Source organism: Idiotropiscis lumnitzeri, chromosome 7 (genome assembly GCF_059441095.1).
Source record: "Idiotropiscis lumnitzeri isolate Australia: NSW breed Sydney's pygmy pipehorse chromosome 7, RoL_Ilum_1.0, whole genome shotgun sequence".
NCBI classification, from domain to species: domain Eukaryota; kingdom Metazoa; phylum Chordata; class Actinopteri; order Syngnathiformes; family Syngnathidae; genus Idiotropiscis; species Idiotropiscis lumnitzeri.
Window position 1 is genome coordinate 9380963 of NC_142397.1, and position 21525 is coordinate 9402487.

Below are 21525 nucleotides of genomic sequence, written 5' to 3' on the forward strand. Positions count from 1 at the left end.
ATATGGGATATAATATAACATACAACATAAACATTTTCATGAAAACATCCCACTTTTTTATTTCAATCTAAATGCATAACTTTTTAAAATGTTTTTTTTTTAAATCGTGTCGTTCTTTTCCATAAAATGTGACTACGATAATATGCATTTTTTTCCTGGGAAAAAATACATTCTTTTTTGGTAAAAAAAAGTATTTATGAAAAATAATAAAATTAAAATTTTAGTTATCAAAATTTAGTTTTAAAATGCCAGTCTTAAATTGAACAGCTAATATCTTCAACAATACTTAAAATGGATTCATCCAGATAAAAGTTTTTTCAAATTGCATGCCTTTTTCTCATTTTCTTTCTTGAAAAATATAAAATTCTTGAAAATATGAAACTTTGTGGAAAACGGAAAACTTTCTTGTTTGTGGTTTGTCAGATATTTTTTTTCTTAAAAATAAAGGTTTGGTAAAAAAAAAAAAACTTAAATAAAAGCAACATTGCTGAGGGAAGAAAATCCTGGGAAAAGACCTCAAGATTTCCCAAAACTAATGCATTTCTCTAAAAAGAAATCTTCAACTCTCCAATGGAACCATCTCTCTGGTTCAGAATGCGAATTGAACTGAGCGTCATTAGCCCAGCCTGCTCCCGGCACGAATTTGCACCGCCCCCTTTCCATTGTACGCTCTTTCCCACTGTTTCTTTTATTCGCGTGGGACTATCTCTCGCTTTAATCGGTCATTGCACCACCACGCACGCAATAAAAAGAGACGGCCACTTTCGCGATTGCGACTTTAATCAAGATGCCTGTGCTCAAGCTTCTGCTGTCGATCAAGAACGAGTTCATCCTTTTCGCGGCTCCGCTCCTTCTGCTGCCTTTGCCGCTCGTCATCGGCACGTCGGTACGTTATTCTGCATTATTATAATTCCCTAACTGATTAATTTAACGCACGGGGAGCTAAAATGACCAAAAAGTCATCAACATTTTCCTTGACTCCTCTCTAATATGTTTGACTTGCACCTGTTGCTCATGCTTACACAAAATGCACAAGAACGTGACTCGATGTAAAGCGCTTGGATTTTAGAGGTCTTTCCCAGCGTGGGAACCACTCCGCGTCCACGCTGTGACAACGCGCGCGCGCACACACACGCGCACGCACACAAACGCGTACGCACACGCACGCGCGCGCTGGTTGAGATAAGACTTAAAATGACAAGCTGTTTGTGCGCGTGTGAGCAAAGTGTTCCGCCCTAAGTGATAACCCGATAGCTGATCATCATCAACAAAAATAAGTCAACCAAACTCCTGATAAACACCCATCAGCACACTTTGATCCGTCATATCGTTACATTATGTAAGAGCCATTATTAATGCTGAAGTGTTGATTTGACAGGAGGCAGCATGCGGCTATGTGATCATCCTCATGGCGGTGTACTGGTGCACCGAGGTCCTCCCACTGGCGGTGACGGCTCTGCTCCCTGCGCTCCTCTTCCCGCTCTTTGGCGTCATGGAGTCACAGAGTGTGAGTGTAAAGTGACTTTTTAAACATTTTCAGGCATCGACATATGAGCTGTGTCAGGAAAGTCCCAGGACTGTGTCACAAACCCAAAAAAATGAGTTTTCCCACCTTCAATCAAGAAGCACATCTTCTAAGCGATCCTTTGTATGAGAAGAGGTGAGAGTGCCCTGAGCATCTGACAGTTCCTGGCCAAGGTTGCTCCAGCTGTTCTTGTTCTTGCTGGAGCATCACTTCTAACTGATGTGGCTCCGTGTTATTTTGTTTTTACTAATTTCCCAAGTGCAAGACAGGAATCAAGGGGACGCTTTAAAAACAAGGATGGCTGTGAAGAGAGCTGTATGCAAAGAATCTTTCAAGGAGTCCCTAAAGCATGGCAGAGAAGGCTGGGAACGTGTGTGGGACTCCAGAAGGGGAAAGACTGTTGTAGTGAGAATTTAAAATCTTTTGTAGCACTAGCCCTGAAATATTTCTGACAACCTCATTTTATGTAAGAGGAGACAGCAAGAAAATACAGCACTGCAGAAAATTTGAGAATATGGTGTACAAGTGCACTAATTATACAATTGTATCCATACAGAATGTTTTGGGGGATATAAAGTCATGAAATTACATGATTAAAGTTATATTTTGTCATGAAAAGGTAAAGTTTTTGGGATGAAGTAATTAAAAAAAGCGTTCATTTTGTAACAGTCATTACGTGTTTTTACAAAAGTCATCATTTGTATTTTTGGTAGAAAAAATCCAAGAAAAGTTTCATCGTTTTCATGAAAAGAAGTGTTTCAACAAAAAGTATATTTTTTAATCTTTTTTTTTCAGAGGAAAAAGTCATTTTATGAGAAAAAAAAGTTTCATTGTCCAGAAAACCTGCCTTCTCTTCTGTTTGCTTTTAGTTTAGTTTAGTTTTTAGCTTATTCATTATGACACATACATTGCACACCCGCATGTGCCCTTGGGTGTCCGTGGATTTCTAATAATTCGATTTATTTCTCTTGCGAACGGTGGCAGTTCTGACTAACTGGCTGTGCCGCTTCTCTCGTAGGTGTGCATGCAGTACCTGAAGGACACCAACTTGTTGTTTGTGGGTGGTCTGATGGTAGCCGTGGCTGTGGAGCACTGGAACCTGCACAAGCGCATCGCCCTGAGGGTGCTCCTGTTTGTCGGCGTGCGTCCGGCACTGTGAGTTGCATCAAATGTCCCATTTCCACTGCAGAGAAACTTCTTTTTTTTCCTGAAGTTCAAACACCGGGGTTCTCAAAACTATTTAAGGGAGAACATTTTAGAAACAGCATCTCGACAGAACTACCATGTAAATGCCATAAGAATTAGAATGTTGACGGTAAAAAAAATCATGAAAATGTAACTTTTTTTCTAAAAAGTAGCAAAATTATAAGAAAAAAAGTCATAAAGTGGTTGTGTTCGCAGCGAAATGCTATTATGGTTGAGAATGAAAACAAGATGAGAAGCCGGTGTTGTAAATAATTCAATCATTATAAAAGCTCAATTGTTATTATTCAATTCAATAATAATAGTTATTATTCAATAATTGAATTATCATAAAAGCTAGGTTATAAAAGCTGTCTAGCCTCTCTCCCACAGTGTTTTTTTTTTAACTCTTTAAAAGGACAAAGGTGGACAGGATTGGAGGACGATTATTTTATGAATAAGGACGGAGGGACGATGACGGAAGGACCGTCAAACTACAGTAAAGAGCACATCTCTTGTTATTATTATATTGTAATTTTAAAATCAGCGTTAAGTGAGGGAGAAAAGTCTTATTTTAAGCGAAAATCGAAGATAAAATATTATTTCCTGAATATTATACCTTTTGAAAGAAAATACCACTTTATTCTCGATGCAGGAGGTACTAATGACCTCATTACCCATCTATTTCCGTTCATACAACAGTAACAAAGACGTAAAAAATGCAAAAGTCCCTTTGTTAATGCAGTGATGTCAGAGTTAAATGATCATGCATCACAATCACATCAAAGCTTTTAATTATTCGTGACAAATCTAAAGTATGGAAGAGCAATTGATTTATTTTATTGGCGCACCAGTTTCCATTTGCACCATTTTCACACTTACATACGAAGCAAATGTGACATGTTTCGACATTTGACAGCTACAAAAAATACACGAGACAGCTTTATTTAACCTTTACTATGGTGACATAAACTACACACAAATGCTTTCGTTTAAGAACAATTTATCTCGCGCACAAGTTTTAACTCTGCCCTTGTCGGCAGGCTGATGCTGGGCTTCATGGGCGTGACGGCCTTCTTGTCCATGTGGATCAGCAACACGGCCACCACAGCCATGATGGTGCCCATCGTCCAAGCCGTCTTGGAGGAGCTGAACAACAGCGACGCACAGATGCCCGCCATCCCGAACTCGGACGAGGTCCAGATATCAGAGGGCACCGACAAGCAGCAGAAAGAGACAGGTGAGAGGATGCCGGACAATTCAGCATCGTGTTTTCTCGGTTGCTCCTCTCAGACTCTCATCTTCTGTTTGAAGGCCCTGTGGTGGTGACTTTCTTGGACAGCTCTGTTGAGGCGACCCGACAAAAGGAAGCAGCGGAAAGACGGAAGATGTGCAAAGGGATGACCCTTTGCGTCTGCTACGCCGCCAGCATTGGCGGCACCGCCACGCTGACGGGGACGGGTCCCAACTTGGTGCTCAATGGACAAATGAGCCAGTGGGTGTTTGATGAGTGGATGGCATTGGCGGATTGTTTTTTGTATTTTAGCCTTCAGCGGGGACCTAATCCACCTCCTAATCCCACAAAGCAGCAATATTGACACATTGTATTAAAAATTCAAAATTCTTATAGTAATATAAAAGTCAGAAGTGTCATACTTTTGACAGTGATACATAAGGACATTAATTAATTGTACAGTGTATGAAATGTAAAAGATGACAACCATAAACCTAAAATTGTTTTTCAGACTGTTTCCTGAGAATGGCGACGTGATCAATTTCGCCTCCTGGTTCGGATTCGCCTTCCCCAACATGATCCTCATGCTGGTGCTGGCGTGGATGTGGCTACAGTTTGTCTTTATTGGATTCAAGTGAGTGATTTGGCCGCTGAGAAACCAAACAGCAGAGCATCGGGACTGATCATAGATGTGCTTTCGTTTCCAGCTTCAAAAAGACGTGGGGCTGCGGCGCTGAAAAGACGGAGAAGGAGGTGGCCGCCTACGAAGTGATCAAAGGGCAGCATCGCCGGCTGGGGCCCATGTCCTTTGGCGAGCTCAGCGTCCTTGGTCTCTTCATTCTGCTAGTGGTCCTGTGGTTCTCCAGGGACCCCGGCTTTATGCACGGCTGGGCCACGAACATCTTCAACTCCAAAGCAGAGTACAACACTTTTTTTTTTCACCCTAATCACACTTTTGGCGCTATTTGAATAGATTGCACACATGTGGTGGTGCAAATGCTGACGAAACCGGATTTTTATATCACTACACGGCACATGTGTTTGCCAATTTGGAAGTGCTCACTTCATAGCGCTGATGTGCTTCTACCTCCAACGATACTCTAGTTACATGGCGGACGACATCATCCGAAAGGGGAGATTTTTGCGTGCATATGTCATACACAAACTCTACCGAGTCTAATTTCTGTTTCTGCAATGTTCAAGCATGCCGTATTCGGGCGTGTGCTCCATTCTGCCTTTATTTTCATGCAATGAGGGATGCTACGAATATTGACTGAGACGATATTCCATCCCACAAAAGGCACAAATGCGCAAATGGAACATTCCAGAAGAGGATAGCTTGGAAGGAAAACCTCTTTTTTTTCCCCCCTGCGTTTCTAGTAATATTTATTTATTATATCTTATTTTACTAATACAAAACCTAGCAAAATACAGAGCACACATGTCTATGAAATCCGGGCCATTTATGTCTTGAAGGCCACCTCACAAGACATCACCTTCCACTCAGGTACGTCACAGACGCCACTGTGGCCATCTTCATCGCCATCCTCCTCTTTGTGATGCCATCCAAACCTCCACGTTTCTGCTCATGGAGGACACAAAGTTTTGACACGGGTTAGTCCGTCAAAAAGAAGTTGCCGCTATGCAATGACAACACTGACCCTTCACTCACTCTGTAGCATCGCATCAGACGTCCGGCTCAGCTCCACGTCTGCTCACCTGGAAGGTGGCACAGAAGAAGTTACCATGGGGAATCGTGCTCCTCCTCGGAGGAGGCTTTGCTCTGGCCAAAGGGAGTGAGGTAGGTGGGGGACAGGATGACATGCGACTACAAGTTGGTTCAAGAACTTTGGAAAAATCTGAAGAGTCACATTAGCATGGATGCTAATGCTAACACAAAATGTGACATCTATCTATACCATACTTAATATCAATCTGTCCTTCCATCCAATTAGCTACTTACTCACCTGATCTGTCTGTTGGTCCAACTATTTGTCCATCTTTTTTTTTTTTTCAGGTATCAGGACTTTCCAGGTGGCTGGGGGAGCAAATGAGCCCCTTGCAAAGCATCCCACCCTGGGCAATTGCCATTATCTTGTGCCTCTTGATTGCAACCTTCACAGAGTGTGCCAGCAATGTAGCCACCGCGACGCTCTTCCTGCCCATCTTAGCGTCAATGGTAAGCAATACAAAAACAAAACTCCCGTTAAAGACAGCGGCGTTTGGTTCAGCGAGGTGAAGTGCTGCTTTTTCAGCTGATTTCCCCCAATGGAAGGCCAGCATTCAAACTCCTCCCAGTGACAATCAGCCTATTCTCCGCCTGTTTTGTTTCCCGTCTAGTTGCTCATTCAAGCTGAATGTGTTTAGTCCCGTTCTCCAGGGCCCCCTCCTCCCATTCGTAACCTGCCAACACGCCATTTCAGCTCCCGGGCCTTGCAATGTAGCCCACCCCGCCACGGGCCGAAGAATGCCATTACTGTGAAGCCTGATCGAGGGCTGCGAGCGAGCGCCAGTGAGCCGGGTTGCGAAAGACAGTACCAGGCAGAGGGTGCTTGGATAGGTATTCATAGACGAGAAAAAGAAAAGAGAATCTCCTCAGTTACATGCAGCTGAAAGTGAATGAGGTGGGAAACTAAATTTACAAAAGTCCAAGAGGTGATTTATTTGGTTGAAGAATACTAACTCTTTTGATGAAACAAAAGGATTTCAGATGACGCGAAGGCATGTAATGTAAAATGAGAAATGCTCCTGAAGGGTTCAATGACATGTTATTGGCCACAAACTATGAATCAGTGCGGCCGCAATTCCGATGAAGGGCTGTTACCTATCTGGTGTATTTTAAGAAGCAGAAATTACTGTGCCCGTGTGAGGTGCCACGCTTGCAGAGTCACATTTGCAAGCTGCTATTATTCCGAGAAATGTTCCACGTATCTTATTTCAGATGCCGTGACTCAGCCCTGAGTTTGCAGGAATATGTCTAAAATCTGCCCGTCTAATGAGAGTTTTCTTTCCGGCGGTTACCGTCTGACGTCGAGCGGAGGATTGAAGTTGATCCTTGTTTGATTCTGCAGTCGCAGTCGATCGGAATCAACCCACTGTACGTCATGGTGCCTTGTACCCTGAGCGCCTCCTTCGCCTTCATGTTGCCCGTGGCCACGCCGCCCAACGCCATTGTCTTCTCCTATGGATACCTCAAAGTTTCGGACATGGTGAGTGTGGTCTTTTGGCCTTGGTTAGGCATACGAGAACTAGGGAGCACAGGAAACTACCGTAGCTAACCAGTCAATTGATCTGTCTACCCGTCATCAGCCTCTCTGTACCCTGCATACTCACGATGCATCTACTCTACTGCCCACTTTCTGTCGTTCTGTCTTCGTCTTTCCATCAATCCATCTACCTCCTAACCTACCTGTCGAGACATCTTGTCCGTCAGTCAGGCCAAACAAGACAACTACATACTAACTTTCCATCAATGGTGGTTCCCAGCAGCTATTTACCAACCTGTCCACCTATCTCATCGATCTTTCTACTGGTCTGTTATTCATCGACCTACCTTCTAACCCAGGGGTGGGCAAACTTTTTGATTGGTGGGCCACAATGGGTTCTAAAATTTGACAGGAGCAGATGGATGGAGTGTTTTGGTAAGCTCACCTCATCGGAGAAAAAATAATAATTATAATTTTAAATGAAAGTGAACAAAAGCATTACAACAAAATATATGTCTTTGGCACTGCACTGTATTTAGAAAATAAAACATTAATTAACAAGGTATATTCATTTAATTTTTTTCAAGTTCGGCGGGCCGGATTGAAACGTTTAACGGGCCGCATGTGGCCCCCGGGCCGTAGTTTGCCCACGCCTGATCTAACCAATCTTTCTGTCAGTGTGTTGATTGGTCAGTCTGCCTGTTTTTCCCTGTCTGTTGCCAGTCTACATTCTAATGTCTATTTTAAAGTACCGAAGGTAGACAAGTGCTATACAAGTGACCATTTAGCATTTTATCAGTTGGTTTGTCTTCCAAGAAACCTACCAAACTCATTTATCTGTCTTAATGTCTACCTACCTGCCTGCCAATCATCTAATCTACCAACTCACCTACCTACTAAATGTATCTTTGAGATGGCGATAGCTCTCTTGCTACTTCCCTACATTTATGACTTTCCGGCAGTCTGTCTGTCCATTTGTCCATCCAGCCATCTCTGTAGTATGTATGTCTGTTCAACCTTTTTTTCCTATTTCAGGCCAGGACTGGAATAGTCATGAACATCATTGGCATACTATGCATCACACTGGCCATCAACACGTGGGGGCGGGCAATGTTTCACTTGGACACCTTTCCCACATGGGCCAACGCAACCGGGCCATGACGGCAACCAGGTTCCCCAACGCATCAATCTCTTGCTCGCTGCTCTGAGCCGCATCACCGTCTGACATGGTCTGCACTACTGAGACGCAAGTCTCCCACCGTGTCTATTTTCTAGTCCACACTCAAGTCTAGTGGATGATGAATCAGAAGTAGAGCGAAACCTTCATTTCTAATAACACCATCACAAATAAGGGCTTCTATGTCCGTGAAAGAATTGAAAAACACAAACAGTGATATCTGACATTCTGCCTGTCATTAAAATGCGGGCAAGATTTTCATTCAAACTAACCCGAGCACTGTAACAAAACCATGTCACCAGAAGCAACAATTGAGCATGAGAGAGGGCATTATTATTATAATTTTTTTTAAAACAGTGAACATTGACCAGATCTAAAAATGCTGCTGCTTAACCGTTGACACTTAAGTTATAACAATCCACTAATAGTACTGTGCATATACATATTGTTTACATTACTACAAATTTACATTTTTAATTCTCGGCTGCTAATAGATGGAAATGTATGTATCATATAATTTATGGTGATGATTATGGGAATCATTTTGCACAATAATAGACGTGACTTTTTCCACCTGATTCGACCTGAGAGGGGCTTCTTTTCACCGTTATTTCAGCTTTGAATTGTCTTGTGAATGACAGCAAGATTTGTGTCAACATTCCCATTTTTTTTACGGTCCGAACCAATGCTGTATTTGTGGCATTTTGCAATCATGATTATGCAAGGATGCAATAATGACTTCTGTCTGAACTGCTGTTGTATATATATTTTTATTCTCAAGAAGTGTTTTTAATCTGTGAAATGAATCAAAATAAAGTCCTCAAGTTTTTTATTTCTCAACGTAAGAAATTGCGCTCCACTGACGTCTTTGATTTCTATTTCGTATTTAATACAGAATAGCAATTCAAGTGCGTAAATAAAGGTTATCTTCTATATAATGCCATTTCTTGGTAAGTGATATAACGCCATTTCTTGAAGTCATGTCTCTTGAGTGTTTGCGTGTTGGTATGACTTCCTGTCTAATTGCGGGTCAGTTACCACTAAGCCCTAAAAACTCAAATGGAATTTGATCTGCACAAATCTCAATTGCGTTAGCTCAAGTTACATTTTTTATTTTGGTTTTGAAGCTTTGTAATGACTCACAGATTCTTTGCAGATTAAAGAGGAAGTGGATATTTTTTTTATTGCAAATAGCACAATTACTTTAATTTTCCTGGTGTAGCATGATGTATTTTTTTTCATTAGAATTATTATCGTGTTTTTAATAGATTTGTCGGATCGACCAGTACTCAGAATATAGAGAAAAGACCAAGAACCTCACAATGTCCAAGGAGATGAGCGACTCAGGTACTAAACTACATAAGCCCTATATGAACTTCACCCGTGAACAAGGGAACCCACAAATATATATTATCCATCCATCATCTGTACCGCTTCTCACAAGTGTCGCGGGGGGTGCCGGAGCCCATCCCAGCTATCGTCGGGCAGTAGGCGGGGTACACCCTGAACTGGTTGCCAGTGAATCTGAAATGATTCTATTCTCTGTGCAAATTAATTATTAAATAAATTACATCAAGCAAACAGTAAAAAGAAACTTTCTGGTACATTATTGACCCTAATTGTCACCAACATTTTTTTATTCCAAACACCTCGCCCAAACCCCACCACCCCAAATTTTTATTTATTTTTTTAATAAATTGATCACTGCTCAGAACAACGTTAAAAATCCAAGGAACTGGGTGAGCATTTCTCAACTTCATAGGAACACATGCTTGATTCTAAATTTAGGACTTCTTCTTGGCTTGTGTGTGTTTCTGTAATCCTGTAAATACAGAGTCAGTGAAGCACAGCGATGCCCTGATGGGAGGACAATCCTATCCTTTTGTGTGTCATCTTTTTTTTTTACCCCTTTGAGACGATGCGCAAAATAATCTTTGTTTTGCTTGCATTAGTCAGCTGTTTAAATGGTGACACGTTTTTTTTTTTCATTGTGAAAAGTAATTTTATATAACTGACAGTATAACATTCGATTTGACTTTTTATAAGAATATTACAGAATCTGTGCTCTTTTACTTCCACAAAGGAGTTGAATGAGTACTTCTACCCCCCGCCCCTCACCTTTTTTTAACACAACCATCTGTATTTTACTTATGTACGAAATGTGAGGACTTTAGCCACTTCTGAGGAAGGTGAACCATATTTGGGTGGCCTTGGTGGAGGTCCGCCATGCTTCCAAATTACAAACCAATTGTTGCCCATCCGGTAGGAAGGCACGCTCAATGAGTGACTGACGAAGAGGTCAAAAATCCCATTCCAAGGATCCTGTGGATCAGTTGCAAAGGTGGACAATGTACCTCCTGTGTGATAACATCAAGTTAAAACAAAAAGGTTTGTGTACTGTGTCCTGGTTGCTTACACTCAGCAGGTGGAGGGATGACAGAGACTCTTTCTTTGTATTCAGTGAGCTGAAAATATTTGATTCACCTAAGGACATGGTGCCAATAGTGGCTTTAGGCCATAGGCTTTTTTCCCTGGCTTCATTACCAATGGTAGTGTCCCCATTTGTGGCGCTCTTCTTGACAAAAGAAACACGCACAAGTCATTTAATCTATGACTAGTTTATTTCTATTTTATTTACTGTTGATCATGTTTTTTTTATTAATTTAAAATTTATTTAATATATTTATATTAATTTAAGGAGCCAATGATTATAAAAATAATAACAATTCGATTGGTGTATTTGTATGATTTATATATAACATAACCCTGACAAAATAGTTGCTTGTCATATTCTAACACTTTCAGAAAACGACGGAAGTAAAAAAACTATATTTTAGCAAGCAAATTGTTCCCCTAAATTACTGATTTGATCAAAGTTATAAAAATACTTTGGTGATTATGACACTAGGCTAACTTTGTATAATACTATCATGCTGTCATATTTTAAATATTTTTTTAAGAATAAGAACAAAATATTTTAATTTTAATTACTTTGAATGTAGACAATATTGGAGACATCAGTTTCATTATACATTGAAATAATTTGCTTACAATGGAGTAGAAGTATGGCAGTACTAAAATGCAAGGGGTGTTAAAAAAACAAATACAGTGTCTCCACCTCCTGGCAAAATGCAGACAGTAAGTATTTCTTAATAAGGAAGATCACCAAGTACCTTACTTGCGTATTAACAAGTAACCTACGTGTGTATTAACATAAAGTATATTTTATAATTATCTATAGAGAGCAAGTGCTGCGATTAGATCCCCTTTTCTACTTCTTCCTATTCATTTTGAACCTATTTTAGTCGAGAGTACCATCTGATTTAGGACCATTCAAATTCGCAGGCTGAGTCCTTCGAAGGCCGCACTGTCACAGACACGGTCATGCACTAACGATGTCGCTTGCTTGCTGTCGGGTGGAGTGAAGCCACCGGCGGCCATCTTACGTTGCCAACCATGCCCTTGTTCCGCACTTCAGCCGAGTCCGTGTCCATGCGGAATCAGCCAAAGCATGTCACCCACGATTCGTTGCGGATTTGAACAGAATAGCGGGAAATGGGCGACGTCTGGTGGAAAAATGTCTTTTCGCACATTCTGCAAATTTCGCACGTTTGTAAACGGCGCCCTCTAACACTACGTGCAATGTAACTAAACGTGCATTTCATTGAAGACCGGTCGCTCTCTCTCTCTCTCTCTCTCTCTCTCTCTCTCTCTCTCTCTCTCTCTCTCTCTCTCTCTCTCTCTCTCTCTCTCTCTCTCTCTCTCTCTCTCTCTCTCTCTCTCTCTCTCTCTCTCTCTCTCTCTCTCTCTCTCTCTCTCTCTCTATATATATATATATATTGGGCCGCTATACGTATAATTTTCGGCCGTATCACTTATGTCGCGGCCGACAACACGCGGTGTCGCGTCAGAAATTACGTCATGCGTCCGAAACCGCTGCCTTCTGAGGACGTCGCACGCGAGTTTGAGCACAGCCCACACCAGGGCACAAGTGGGAGTTTGCTCAACATACTTGATCATTTTATCTCTTTATTGCTCGATTCTGATTTCTGTATGCATCGTCAGTATGGATAGTTAGTCAGTCCATGGACTAACTTGTCCATAGATGCCTTGTGGACGGCTCATAAAACCTTTATTTTATTTTTTTCATCGCTGTAGTTTGGTATTACCGACCGATAACTTGGTGCATTCTATTTTGCTGGTGAAAAAGTAGAAAAGGTTTTTAGTGGAAATAATGATGGAAAGGTCTTCTTCGCGATCTTCTTTTTGGAGAGGAACTTGTTTTCTCCGGAGAATATGCCGGTTACTTCCCGTTGGCTACGAGGCTGAACTAAAAAAACTTTTAGTGTTGGCTGTGCCTGCGGTAAGTCACCTGACATTTTTGCAAACTATGACAATAACGTCGAGTCAAGCACACTGTAATGTTCTGGAAAAGACAACTAAAGACCAAACTATACTTGAAATTTAAACCCCGTTACGGCTCATGTCTCTTTTGGTCATTGGTAATTACGTTTGAAAAAGATTAAAAATGGAAAAACGACTCGTTATTTGATTTTCATTTTCATATCGAATGGCCAGAATTGAAACACAGCTTGATATTCTAGTTTGTTATGTGGAACGAGATTTTCATTTTTTTATTCTAAAACGAAAATAGACGTTAGCACAAGACTACTCGAAATACGGTTCGCACATTAGTTTTAGATTCTCGGAAGTTGCCACCGACAGCATTTTTCCTACTGACCAGGAGTTGGCGACAGAGTGGCGCCTGAAGTCGATATCGTGAACTGTCCTGTAATGCTCCATCTAACTTCCCCAAACGCAACGTCACGTGGGAAAATGTGTTGGTATTATCTGTTAAATAAGTAAATAAAAAAAGAAATAATGGTAAAAAAATAAATGAAAAAAAAAACAAACAAAAATGAGTAATGGCTTTTTAATCGTGGTTGAACATTTTTATAATAATAATAAGAATAATAATAATATAATTAAACAGGCCTGGGCAATGTGGTGGCATTAATGCACTAACCTTTGCATCATTGTCAAGCACGATATGTCAGACATATTTTGTTGTATGAAAAATAAACTGATTTGTCGCACATTATCATGTGCATAAATGAATAGTACATCAATGCTGTACAAGATCGTGATGTTGCTAAAGGTATTACTGTGTACAATCACATCCAAGTTATCTGAGGAAAGTTAAAAAAAAAAACACAACTAACCCTGGTTTAAAATGCTAACCATAATTTGAAACCTCATTCCAAATTTAAGACTGTAAACCAGTTTGGAAACTTGAAACCTTGCTTGAAACTGTGACCCAGGTTTGAAACCTGGTTCTCCGCTACTCTTATTAACACATTACCTTGCTTCAAACCCGAAATGAGGTTTACAACCCTAACAACTTTCATTCCTTCATCAAACAGAGTCTGACACAGCTCCTGGTAGTTTCTCTGAGTTTTGTCAGCGCTGCTTTCTGTGGTCATTTGGGAAGGTTGGAACTGGATGCAGTAGCTCTGGCCACAGCTGTAAGTGTCCCGGTTCACCATTGATCTTATACTTGCCCATCATGAATGGAATTGTACTCATTTCATCTACAGATTGTGAATGTCACAGGAATATCTATCGGTGCTGGCCTGTCATCAGCATGTGATACTTTAATTTCTCAGGTATGAGAACTCGACTACATGCATGAGTCTTGATGCCAAAGTTGTGCGTCAGTCACTACAGTGGACGCTAGTGTGTAATTCCATAAAGTGAAATCTCCTATCAAGTCACAGAGTTCAAATCAACGTCAAGTTGAGTCTCATGAATGCCGAGTCAAAGCCAACTCGAGCCTTTGTAAGTTTTATACAAGCAAGGCGCAAGTCATAAAATCAGCAACTCGAGTCGACGTGAATCATATGACTCGACCCGCCCCCAAAGTGCTTTAGAAAAGCTGTTCACTGTAGTGATCACTCCACGACCATGACATCGAAACTCGTGTTTAAAGACGCAAATAGTGTTTGGATCGTTGTCCGCTGTTGAAAGTGTTTAAAATCGACTTCTGTGTCAGACATATGGTGCCCGCAATCTCCTAAGAATCGGGGTGATCCTGCAGAAAGCAATCCTCATCCTCATGCTGACATGTTTCCCATGTTGGGCCTTGCTCCTCAACACAGAGTCCATTTTGCTGGTTATGAGACAAGATCCGGAGGTTGCCAGGTCAGCAGATTACAATGTTTCGTCTTCTACTATGTTCAGCTTTTTAAAAAATGAGTCTGTCACGTTTGTGGTTATTGTCTCCTTCTCAGGTTGTCTCAGTTGTACGTGAAAATCTTCATGCCAGCACTTCCTGTGAGTATTCCAGGCGGTTACAGAATAATGATAATCCCGGTAAAAAGATTCAGTACTGGTACTGCTTTGCACTACAACATGAGTGGGCCTATTTTTTTTGGTGGATTTGGAATGATATGCAGGACAAACATAATACCCTAATAGTCTAAAAATCTGAGTGGGTTGTGTTTTGTGAAAAAAATGTACAAAATGTGTTCTTGCACTTGATGTTGGTTTCTTGTTCATCAGTTTTGTGCCATCCTTGAATGGTATTTTTTTTATGCCAGCAAGCCCTTTGCATTGGAAAAAAAATACACTCTGTGGTTATTTTGTTGTTTGCTTTGGTTAGGAAAGTGGATCTTTTATTCATGATTTGAGAAATGTATTATCAATATGAATTATATTTTACGAGCACATATTTTATCTTTGTTTGCAGGCTACATTCATGTATGAACTGGAGGCGAGATACTTGCAAAACCAGGTCACTTGTGCTCCGTCTGAACTGACATTCCATATAAACCTCTTAAATCGTCTTGATCGTCTATTTCAGGGGGTGATCTGGCCACAAGTGATCACATGCCTTGTGGCCAATCTCATCAACGGCCTCATGAACTACGTTGTTCTCTTTGTGTTAAACATGGGCTTGGTGTGAGTATCGAGCATTCAAAAATTTTCATCATTTCTAATAAACTGAAATTTAGATATGTTTGTTCTTGCTTCGAAAAACTGGTTTGGTGTTGTTCTTAGGCGTGAACAAAAGCTACATTGGCATCGCCCTGCTTTTTAGTGGGTTTTATTTATTTATTTTTTTAATTTTTTTAGTTCAGCCCCTGAAGTCAGTGTCACTTATCAGTATGACGAGCATGCATTTCTAATTATAAGTAGACTAACTAAAATGTCTCGAAAGCAATAATTCCACAGATACAGGAAATTTTTCCACTTTGATTTGAAACAACAATTTTAGCGTCATGCCGTCAATGTGCAGGAATCCTTTAAAAGCAAACGTTTACCAATTTTGTCCAATCACTACCAAATTTCAATCACGAGTTCAGTACTAGACAGTTGGACGAGGGATTTGAAATTTTCTCATAGGATGTGAGGGTAGCATGATCACGCTCCATAAAACCCAAAATGCCAATGAAGCAAATCTTGTCCAACTGTCTTGCGATGACATTCAAAAGATGCTCTCTGTTGCGTTTCTTCAACGTTTAACTTGCTCTTTCATACTTGATATTTACACATGACTAATTTCTGCACCCCCAAATTTAAATATCCTTGGCAGAGGTTCTGCTCTTGCTAACGCCGTGTCAAGATTTTCCATGGCTGGCATTCTCTTCGCTTACATCTTGTGGAAAGGTCTTCACAAGGTCACCTGGGGAGGTGAGTGCAACATTCTGGAGTGGAGATCTTTAGTAATTCATAACTACAAGGGGTTCCTTCAGGAGGGTCTTATTGTATAACTTCAAATCAAGACTTGTTGAAGGCCAGGAAATGGAATATTGAGTCACCTGATAAGAAAAAACAAGAAGCTTTATAGTAGAGTAGAAGACCAGTGTAGGACAGTCGAGTTCACAGTACGGAGGGATGAAATATTTTCTATAAATCCAAACAAAGCTTTTCAAGTCCAGCGTCTCTGCAGGTTGGTCCAAAGATTGCCTGCAGGACTGGCGCTCATTCATCCACTTAGCTCTACCCGGCATGCTCATGTTGTGCGTGGAGTGGTGGACCTTTGAGATTGCCATCATTCTAGCTGGTACCGTCTCCCAACACATTTTTCCCGGTTGAATTTGCTCAGCAGCAAAATCAAATATTTTTTTTCCCCTCTGAGCAGGTCTCGTAAGTGACGTAGAACTTGGAGCTCAGTCAGTCATCTATGAACTCTCAAACACTGCTTACATGGTGATTTTTAACTCAATCTTTTATCACATATTGTCAGTGAGAGATTACTAATGTTGTGCTTTGCTGTCAGATTCCTTTTGGTGTCAGTGTGGCAGGATCGATAAGAGTGGGAAACGCTCTGGGAGCTGGAGACAGCCAGCTGGCCAAGTTGTCTGCGAAACTGTCGCTTCTCTCTGCAGGTTAGCCTGACTGCAAACACTGCTTCGTCGGTCTCGGCATTGCTTGCGCCAAACCAGACACATACAAGAAGAGCTACTTTACTCTCTTGACTTTACTCTTACCAATTTTCGTGCATCCCGTCAGGATGACCGTGCGTGCCGGATTTCGTATCAATGGAATGCACTGGTGGCGGGTATGGCTATTTTCTTTGTAAGACATCATAGGAGCTCCTCCTGCAAAACGTATGATCTAAAGATGCAAAATGTTTGTTTTTATTCTGCTAATATATTTTTTTTCTTACGCGGATATTTTTGCATGCTCTACATTTCATTTACTTTGAGCATTTATTAACTTTGAAATCGCATTACAGCATTGAACTTTTATTTCTGGAAGTTTTGCTTAAAATAAGGGGGTGATGATTGCAGTAAGCGATTATCGATCTACGGAGTTTTCCACATACAATGTCACGAAAAAAACGTTTATTTCCTTATATTCGTACAGATCTACTTCTTTTTCCGAGAAATATAAGTGTTTGTAGGGTAGCTTAGTTTTTCCTCAGAATCTTTACCTGGGCAAAATTGACCGTTTCTATGAGTAGATGATTTTGTTTTTTCTCCACAGCAACAGTCGCTCTATGCTTGGCAGTCATTATTGGCTGTATGAGGCATAGCGTTGCTTCAATCTTCACGTATGACGAGTGAGTGCGTCATTGAATCCTATTGAATATGAAAACGCTTTGAACGCCCTTGCACCTTGCACTGCAATATGTTGACCTTGGCTTACTCATTCTTGCAAATCTTAATTTGCAATTGCTCTTTGCAGCCGTGCTCACTTGGGTTTGGTTTACTTGCAACTGTGCGGTTCTTTCAAAATCAAACTTGAAGAGACTTTGCAAGATTGCTGCCTTATTTCAATCAGATGATAATGCCAATTTATCCAAGGACAAAAGTTGCACAAGAAGCAATACAAACTTTGAGCAGTAAAATTTAAATGACAATTAGCATTTATGCTGATGTAATTCAACTTCAAAGCAGCTCCAACTGGTTCCTCCAAGTTGGCAAGGATATTATAAACCACATCAAACGTAACGTCACATTTTGTGTTCTTATTTAAGTTTTACAGCTCACTCCTTCGGCTTCTTATCGTTTTCACAATTTTTTTTCCTTCTCACACGTGTCACCTTTGATAGTTTGCCCACTTCTTGTTCTCGGGTGGAACTCCCTGCCTGGCCCTATTTAGATTCCTGGCGGCCACTAAAAATAAATTAAATATATAAAATATCTCAAACACATGAGGGAAAATGTGTTGTAATCTGATGAAACCAAGGTTGATTGGTCACAATTTCAATCACAACCGAGTTTACTATAGTTAAGAAAAACTAACAAAATAATGAGTGTTCAAATTGGAGAAATAAAATAGAAATGAGAGCGCTTTTTGAAGAATAATAACTAAAGCTATATTTTATGTTTATAAAACTAACTATAGTCTTTGTTTTTGTCTTTGTCAATTAATTTTATGCATAGGCTTTCAGGGCTAAATATATTTATTTTGGTAGTTATGTGCGACCACAGAGAAGAAAGCAGGTCAAAAAGGCATTTGGGAAGAGCACTTCACTTGACTTTATAACAGTTTTGGGTGACATTTTTTTTTTTCGTCTCCACAAATACGCTATATAAGAAAAGCTAAAACTAATAATAAAACTAAGAAAAAAGCCCCAGCAGTTTAAAAAAAAAAACAAATGTCATTAAGAATATTTATTTTTAAATATATACATATATATTTTTAAAAAGTCAAAGTGAATAAAAAGTACATGAAAAATCCCAAACTCGATCATCACCAAAACTACACTGTACAGTTTGCTTTACCGTACACATTAAAGCATGGTGGTGCCCAGTAATGGTTACGAATAACTGGAAAGAGGAGCTATCGCCTTAATTGTATGGCTGACAGCGTGACGTGGACTTCTTCAATCACTAACAGCCTTTTACCAGCTGAATATTTCATCCTGACTGAAGGGTTGTATGTTCCAAGTGTAGCAGATCCTGGTCAGGTCTGCGCTGGCAGATCTATATATAATCCTTTGTTCTGGAGGACGCTGCAAATGTGAGAAATAATGCACATAAATCAGCGACACCAGACACCTGTTACTCTTATTCCATCAACTTGGTTTTATGAGCCTCACTTTTGCAGTACATCGCGATGTCCCTGAGACGTTGCAGGTCAGTGCTGCTGCCCAGTGACCCTGAATTGCTCCAAAGCAAAGATGGTGAAGCCCCTTTTTGCTGTGACGTTGCATGCAAATGGAATACGTTAGTAACAGAAGTGGAGTCAGCACGATGTTTAAATATTTTCAAATTCAATTTAAAACTATGCTCTGGAACTTAGATTTTTTTGTTTTTTATTTCTTGAAATAGATTTTTTTTTAAATCAATTCTCACTATTTGGTCTTTCACAAAGCTACTTTTTAGTTTTTCCCCTTGCTTTAAAATGTCTAAATCTTTAGTTTGTAAATGTGTTTCAGTATTGTGAATGTATATTCTTTCAGAACATTTAATAAGCTACTTTCGCTCTCTTTGCTTCGCCTTTGAATGTCTTCAGCTGTTCTGATTGTAATTTGCTTTTATATGTTGTGCTTTTTGGTCGTGTATACCACATTGAGCTGCCTTGTGTGTAAAATGTCTATTTTTTTTTTTCCTCAATTATTTGTTGTCATGATCTTTATTTTTTTAATGACGTTAATATTCTGCTTGTCATGTTGAAAATGTCCTTGTGTTTCTAACAGACAAATACAGCTGAGGGTTGCTGAGATTGTGATGTTCTACGCGATGTTCATCCTGATGGATGCAACTACAGTAAGCATGTTTAACTTTTTTTAAAATATTAAACTATGATTTTGTGTCACAGTTGAGTGCGTTTTCACAGGCGGCCGCAGGAGGGATTATCAGAGGAATGGGGAAGCAGAAAGTCGGAGCGCTCTGCACCATTTTGGGTTATTATGGTGTGTGTCTACCTGTCGGAGTGCCGCTGATGTTTTCAGCTAAATTGGGAATCAAGGGTACGTCCTTTTCATAAATTTCGATTATTCTGACAATCGTCACTTCCTTTAATGACGTGCTGTTTGCAGGTATGTGGGCAGGTTTCTGTTCCTCTTTGACTCTGCAGTCCTGCTTCTTGGTTGTCTACTTGGCAACGATTAACTGGGAGCAAATTACACTTGAGGTAATGCTTTAAGGATCAAATGTCTGCAAATTTTATGTACAGCGGTGCCTTGAGATACAAATTAAATGGATTCATTTATCTCCCCTGTGAAATGAGTTGAAATGCCATCTTGCAGGCCAGCCTGCGTGACGCACGCTGTGCGACAGCCCACGAACGCCACATTCCTGGCATGCGTTTTTTTTCCTATGTCCTAAATAATCAAAATTTCATCATGAAAATTACTGTACATTAGGACGAAAAGGCATTCATGCTGCTGGTTTACTTATTCTTGCTGATTGGAACAAAATGGGCGAGTCTGGGAGTCATGTAGGCAGAAGATGGACACCCGCACATGTGTCTTTGGTATTATTTTATTCTGGAAAACTCGATGAATAGTGATTTTTGATGGTTTTCTCATGAGTGACTGTAAAAAATTAATTTACCGGTACAACCACTTTACAAATAATCCAAATTGAAGTGCGCTTTCCTTGCTTCCTAGCTTTTCTACTCCACTATTGTCAATCCTTGTCAAAATGAGGTTGAAGAAATGTGTTCACAGGACAGGCTAGCTCCTTCCAGCAGCTTTGTCGATGCAAACCGGACGTTGAGCCAATGACAATCACAACAAACCCTTTAGGGAATGCCTGAAAAAATAGTTGCTTCCTTGTTAGGTGGATACACATAAAGACGACTGCTACAAAGCATCACACGAGGGGGTTATGTGGTGCCCAAGGGACAATCGAACAAATATGTCAAAGCTAAACTAACTTGCACGCCTTGTCTATTTATTTTTATTCATTACATCAGAGAGAATAAGGGAAAATGGTCTTACATCACAAAGATTAGCTGTCTACAAGTGTTGTTCCACCAATTGTTTTCAAATATTTTCAAATATTACAACACAGAGACACTTTTGTTAGCCCGCCCTTGGTGTTTGCATTGTTTGTTAGCGTTCAGCTGAACTGACTTTATTCATGCAAAGCTGACACGTCCAACTGAAAGTGGCAATAAATCGTCTGAAGTCTCTTTTATAACGATACAAATACATTATGGCCGAACGACAGCTCTTATATTGTATCTCAAAGCACCACCAAAGTAATCTTCTTCCTCTTATAATGCTTATTATTGTTCATTTATTTCTTATTTCCAAGGCCCAGATTAGAGCTGGTGCTAGTCGGTATTCAGGTAAGCTGCAAAAAGCCAATTTTTACATCTGTTAGCATTTGTGCAAAACAACCACAAAAATAGATTGAAAGATTAGCAACCTAAATAAAGCAGCCATAACAATCATTTTTTACTTAGTTATCGCTCCCCCTCACAATAGACCCGCAGCATCAAAGTGATGGGCTTGAGATGTTGCTCGCCGTGGAGAAGGAGGAAGAGGAGGAGGAGGAAGACACGGCAGCGACCCTGAGCGCTGCAGATGAAAGGAACTTAATCGTGCGTCGAGGTCTTCTCGTCGTGCTCATGCTCTTCATTCTGGCTGCTGGCATTGTGCTCAACCAGCTGTTGACCAATCACCTGCCCACGTGATCCATTTGTCAATCTATGGCGAACCTTTGAAGTCCATGGTTGAGTTAATAGGATTGTTCTCAAATTAGAAATTTTATTTTATATTTATGTGTTTTGGCCG

The 21525-nt window shown here is 40.4% G+C and overlaps 2 protein-coding genes across 3 annotated transcripts; both read left to right on the top strand.

Annotated features, from left to right (window-relative positions):
- The first annotated feature begins 674 nt into the window (after nucleotides 1–674).
- slc13a5b (solute carrier family 13 member 5b) lies at nucleotides 675–9155 on the top strand. Its single transcript, XM_088300402.1, has 12 exons — nucleotides 675–886; nucleotides 1379–1507; nucleotides 2544–2680; nucleotides 3751–3947; nucleotides 4022–4202; nucleotides 4453–4575; nucleotides 4649–4861; nucleotides 5449–5555; nucleotides 5621–5742; nucleotides 5959–6120; nucleotides 7013–7150; nucleotides 8183–9155. Exons 1-12 carry the CDS (start codon nucleotides 788–790, stop codon nucleotides 8306–8308), a joined length of 1734 nt encoding a protein of 577 aa, XP_088156528.1. The 5' UTR covers nucleotides 675–787; the 3' UTR covers nucleotides 8309–9155.
- Nucleotides 9156–12264: 3109 nt separating this feature from the next.
- On the top strand, nucleotides 12265–21515 carry slc47a3 (solute carrier family 47 member 3). 2 transcript variants are annotated; one of them, XM_088300530.1, is made up of 17 exons: nucleotides 12265–12687; nucleotides 13748–13849; nucleotides 13922–13990; nucleotides 14377–14525; nucleotides 14615–14657; nucleotides 15073–15117; nucleotides 15187–15284; nucleotides 15919–16016; nucleotides 16276–16389; nucleotides 16468–16535; nucleotides 16606–16714; nucleotides 17316–17391; nucleotides 19477–19546; nucleotides 19617–19749; nucleotides 19819–19913; nucleotides 21044–21077; nucleotides 21217–21515. In XM_088300530.1, exons 1-17 carry the CDS (start codon nucleotides 12559–12561, stop codon nucleotides 21423–21425), a joined length of 1641 nt encoding a protein of 546 aa, XP_088156656.1. In that variant the 5' UTR covers nucleotides 12265–12558; the 3' UTR covers nucleotides 21426–21515. The 2 variants fall into 2 exon arrangements, with proteins under 2 accessions (XP_088156656.1, XP_088156655.1); XM_088300529.1 differs by having other exon boundaries at nucleotides 15073–15284.
- Nucleotides 21516–21525: the final 10 nt, after the last annotated feature.